Consider the following 5,460-nt stretch of genomic DNA (forward strand, 5'->3'; position numbering starts at 1 on the left):
GATCAGTTGCATCAATTTAATATATGTAAATCAAAACAATTTTAATTAAATTCAATAAAATAATACAAAAAAACAATCAAAATTGTTAGTGCTTCTAGTACTGGATTTGTACACATCCAATAACCCAAATTAAATATAATGATGTTATTTTTCTTTTATTTTCAATTATTATGCATGAAGTTTATGTTTTTGAAGGATTGAGTACTATCTTTAATATCCTAATAACTTCTTTGAGAGTTCTCTGTGTCAATCCTCCTCTTTTCAGTACTCTTTCGACGTATACTTCAAAACATTTTTGCATTTTTAAAAGATATATGTTTTCAAAGATCAAAATGTATAAATGTAAGAAAATTTGAATTTGTCTATTAAAAATCGAGGATATGATATATTTGTCATCAATTGAGTTTTGTCCTTTGGTAATGCTACCAGCAGATATTGTCTTGAAAGTTAATCACGGAATAATTTATCGGTAAAATTATCCACGGATAATATCTTTGGACACTTTTCTATTTTTAAAAACTGCAATTTAAAATTTCTAATTGTTTTCGATTTTAAAATTTTGTAATTTTATACTGATACAAGTAATTCTATATTTTGCATCATCATTAAAATAAGAAGTACCAACATTTTATTAACTTAGATAATCCTTATTCATCTCTTGAGATATAAAAACTTATAATTATATCTCAGAAGATATCATAATAAACACACAATACATTGTTTGTAACATAGTTGAAGACATGGATACATGAAAGTGACAAGTTTTGGAATGAGAAATTAAGGAACAGTTTTCAGTGAGTGTGTCCAGAAGCTTGAAGAGGCTTCCCAGTCAATCTGAAAAACTTGTATTCCTCCACAATCTCAGCACCCATCTCTTGGTAAAACCTAAGGGCATTAACATTCCAATCAAGCACAACCCAGTCAACCCTTCCATACTTCATTTTTACTGCTTCCTTTGTCACTGCACAAAACAACATTTTCCCAAACCCCATTCTCCTGTAACACTCCCTCACGTACAAGTTCTCCACGTAAAACCCTGGTTTTCCCAGAAAAGTTGAATAATTTGGAAAAAACATCACAAACCCTACAACAGTAACGTCATCCGTGCTCTTGAACGTGTCGCGCTCGGGGTCCTCAAAGGGGAGCCTCAGATTCACGACTTCAGTCAGGGGTTTGAACAAAGGGTTGGAGTCAAAGGTTGAAACAGGGAAGAGGGTGGTGGAAGCTTCTAGAAGCAAGATGGTGAAGGAGTGGAAGGGTTGGACTGTGGGGGAGAAGAGGGTGGCGGACAGGGAGGATTCAGTGGCGGAGAAGAGGTGGGTCAGGCGTTCGAAGACGGCCATTTGGTGGATGAGTTTGTGGATGTGGGGAATATCGGAGGGGGTGGCCAGGCGGATCCGTGTGAAGAGTTGGTGGCCCGACGGGGTGGTTTCCGGTGTCGGGCTCGGCGGCGCTGCCGGGGCCATTAATCTTGGTTCGGAGCAAAGTAAAATGGTGATGTTTTAATTTAGGTGTGTGCATGCATGGACTAATATAAGACCTTGAAATGACATGTTTAACACAATATTTCAAATTTGGTGTCGTAGTTGGCGGCGCTGCCATGGCCATCTTAGTTCGGAGACAGTGATGCTTTTAAAATTGAGTGGTGAGTTCATGTATTGACTGATATAAGACAATAAAAGGACATGTGATAATACACGAACTTCCAATTTTTCATTCAACACTCTTTTGAGACCAATAAAATAATATTTTTAATCTAGAAAAAAAAGTCTTTTTAACAATTTTTTTTATAATTTTTTGACAACGCATACGTGTCAATATATGATTGGTCTATTTTAAATATTTTTTTAAACATAAATTCAAATAGACCAATAAAATAATAACACGTGTCCTGTTGTCAAAAAATTATTAAAAGAGAGTTGTCAAAATATCATTGTCCTTTAATTTAAAATATAGAAGAAATTAGGATGAGTCAACTTAAAAAAGAATAAATATTAATTTTTTATTAGGCTTGGATAGGTATAGGAAAAATATGAAGGTGTGCACGGGAAATTCTCTATTATTAATATTGATAGACATTTTTTAATCTTACTTAACTCTTATACTATTGGAAAAAAGTGATATTAATATCTAACTTGTTTAAAACATTTTTCAATAATAACTATTATTATTATATTAATTAAGTTCTTAAAAAGAATTAAATTTAAATATATAGTTATTTAAAAGGATAAAATGATAAAATTTTTTATTTAACAAAATTGTTAAATATAAACTAATTTTTCAATTTAAAATATTTATTGTTAAACTGTTAAATTACAGTTGACGGTAGAATCATTAGAGTTTTCTATTCAATATAAAATAAAGGATCTCATAAAAGATCTCATAAGTCTTTAGTCAGAGGCCGAGTTAAAACTCGTTGGATAAGATGAGATTCACTAGACGAACTTTTGAGAAAAGCTCCCACAAGTTTTGCTTGTAAACGAGTTAATTAGATGGAAATATTTTTGTGAAAATTCAGTGAGCTCAATTTGGTTGAGTCATTGGGCAAATTTTGTTCTCGTTTGAAGAATCATGTATATTTCTATATAGTACTGTTCACTTAAAAACACAACATTATAATGTTATTATTAGCAATATTTTAAATATTATGACATTTTCGGTTCCTATTATTAAGAAACATAATATAGTCTAATAAGTCATTAAGTTTTTATTTTGTTTTGACTGCATAGAAGTTATGAAACAATTACTGATTTTTGTTTCAACAACAAACTCATTCATTTGAATCCTGTGATGGCTAGACTTTATAAAAGGAATGAGATACTCCCAATTATGATCACACAGTCTACTTCTCTCTTCAGATAAACACACCATCGAGTTTTGAGTGCGTGAAGGTTTAGAAAAACAAAACTGTGTTTGGATTTTAAAGTTGCAATGGCAGTAGGCACGCATTTTATTATGCTTTTTTGTTTCTGTTGTGTTCATCTTGATGTGTTATTATAATTTTATATAGCATGTTTAGGTCAGTTTTTACATTGTTAATTTATCATTTGGTATCAAAGCCAAAGTTTTTGTGTTTAATCTTTTGTCTTGCATAATTTTCTATGGTTTGGATTTTTAAATTCATGGACTTTGTTGTTTTGACTCATTTAATCCAAACGAATATTACCAAATGAATGTAAATCCTGTTTCCAGTACTCTTATAATGTGAAACGAAGCTTTTATCATTTAAAAGCAAAGAAAAACACGAAGCTTTTATCATTTAAAAGCAAAGAAAAACAAGTTAGATCGTCATTAGGGTTAGCGGGTTCAAACCGAGTCAAAATGACTCGCTAAAGTTTGAAGACGATGAACAATTTCACTTTTGTTTGCTTTTTTTCTCTCTGACATCTCAGGATTTCTATCCTTTGGAAAGGTCTTTTGCTTTTCGCCATTTATTTAATAAACAATGTCTAGTTCTTCATATCAAAATGGTGTGGTAGAAAGAAGGAACATAACTTTAATGAACATGGTGAGATTTATGAGGAGTAATAAAAAACTTCCTCAATTCTTGTGGACTGAAGCACTAAAGACGGTTGTGTATATATTAAACCGAGTCTCAACCAAGGCTGTCTTAAAGACACCATTTGAGTTATTCCAAGGTTGGAAACCAAGTTTGCGACATATACACGTTTGGGGATGTCCGTCTGAAGTGAGAATTTATAATCCACAAGAGACGAAACTACTCTAAAGGACTATTAGTGTTTATTTCATTGGATATGCTGACAAGTCCTAGGGATATAGATTCTAATGTCCATCGCATAATACTTGGATTGTGGAATCAAGAAATGAAAAATTTCTTAAGAATGACTTGGTTAGTGGGAGTGATCAGTTTCCAAACATTGGGTATGAAAATGATCATTATGAATCTCAACCCTCTAACTCAAGTGATAGATTAGTTGTCATTCACACCCTTCAGCACAAATGGGTGTTAAACAAACAATAATTGAAGATTCAATACCTGCTGAAAATGACCATATATATCAAGGTGTTAATGAGGAACAACAAGATAATGTTGAACAACCTGTTGAACAATTGCTTGTGCAACAAGTTTCTCAAGAAAATGACGAGGCAACATTGAGAAGATCTACTAGAATCAAAAGATCAAAATTCCTAATGATTATCTAGTGCATGTGCAAGAAGTGAACTATAATATTAGAGCTGCAAATGATCTTGAAACATATTTACAAGTCATGAGTTCTAAAGAATTAGACCTATGGTATGATGCCATGAAAGATGAGATGGATTTTATGGCATCTAACAAAGTCTGGGATCTTGTTCAGTTGCCTAATAGTGTAAAATCTATTGGATGTAGATGGGTCTTTAAAACCAAGAAACACTCACAAGGCAACATTGAGAAACATAAGGCAAGACTTGTTGTCAAAGGGTTCACTTAGAGACAAGGACTCGACTACATAGAGACTTTTTCTCCTATATCTAAGAAAGATTATTTCCAAGTAATTATGGCATTAGTAAATCATTTTGATTTTGAGTTACATCAAACGGATGTGAAAACAACATTCATTAATGGTCATCTAGAAGAAGAGGTTTACATGAAACAACCAGAAGGATTATCTTCTAAAGACAGTGAGAACTTAGTTTGCAAGCTTAATAGATCCACCTATGGATTAAAACAAATCTCCCGCCAATGGTACCTAAAATTTCATGATGTCATCACTTCATTCAAGTTTGAAGAAAACGTCATAGATCAATGTATATACCAAAAGGTTAGTGGGAGTAAGATTTGTTTCCTTGTATTATACGTGGATAATATTTTTCTTGCAACTAATAATAAGGGTTTGCTATATGAAGTAAAACAATTTTTCTCAAAGAACTTTGACATGAAAGATAAGGGAGAGGCATCTTATGTTATTGGCATTAAAATCCATAGGGAAAGATCTCGAGACATTTTGGGTTTGTCCCAAGAGACCTATATTGTTCACCAAGTATAGCTCCCATTGTGAAATAGTGATAAACTCAATTTGAGTCAATGCTCGAGAAATGATTTTGAGTGGGAACACATGAACAATATTCCATATGCTTCAGATATTCGAAGCCTTATGTATGCCCAGGTTTACACTCGACCTGACATTGTATATGTTGTTGGAGTTTTGGAAAGATATTAGAGTAATCTCGGTATTGACCACTGGAAAGCTGCAAAGAAGGTAATGCGATATTGATAACTCTCAATATTTTCATACTTTTCTTTCATTAAAAGTTTTTGTTAGTATATTTTAGTTTTTTATTTTCTAGAATTAGGATAGTTTTAGGTTTTTTCTTTAAATTTGTAGATTAGTAAAATTGTAGTTAAAATTAGGTTTTTAGAAGTAATTTTTAGTGTTTGTAAATAATTAGGATTTTAGTAATTTTTTTTAGAGAAAATCTTTTAATAAAAATAAATCTTTCTTTTGATTGTAAAATTTT

At 32.0% G+C, this 5,460-nt stretch overlaps 1 protein-coding gene across 1 annotated transcript; it reads right to left on the reverse strand.

Annotated features, from left to right (window-relative positions):
- Positions 1-713: 713 nt before the first annotated feature.
- LOC106771655 (probable acetyltransferase NATA1-like) lies at positions 714-1,466 on the reverse strand. The gene has a single exon (XM_014657654.2). The coding sequence runs from the start codon at positions 1,464-1,466 to the stop codon at positions 792-794; it is 675 nt and encodes a 224-aa protein (XP_014513140.1). The 3' UTR covers positions 714-791.
- Between the last annotated feature and the right edge of the window lie 3,994 nt (positions 1,467-5,460).

Source organism: Vigna radiata, chromosome 8 (genome assembly GCF_000741045.1).
Source record: "Vigna radiata var. radiata cultivar VC1973A chromosome 8, Vradiata_ver6, whole genome shotgun sequence".
Classification (NCBI taxonomy): domain Eukaryota; kingdom Viridiplantae; phylum Streptophyta; class Magnoliopsida; order Fabales; family Fabaceae; genus Vigna; species Vigna radiata.

Bases quoted from the DNA above. Each gene is read 5' to 3' on its own strand.
- LOC106771655 (XM_014657654.2), bottom strand. From the start codon at position 1,466: ATGGCCCCGGCAGCGCCGCCGAGCCCGACACCGGAAACCACCCCGTCG.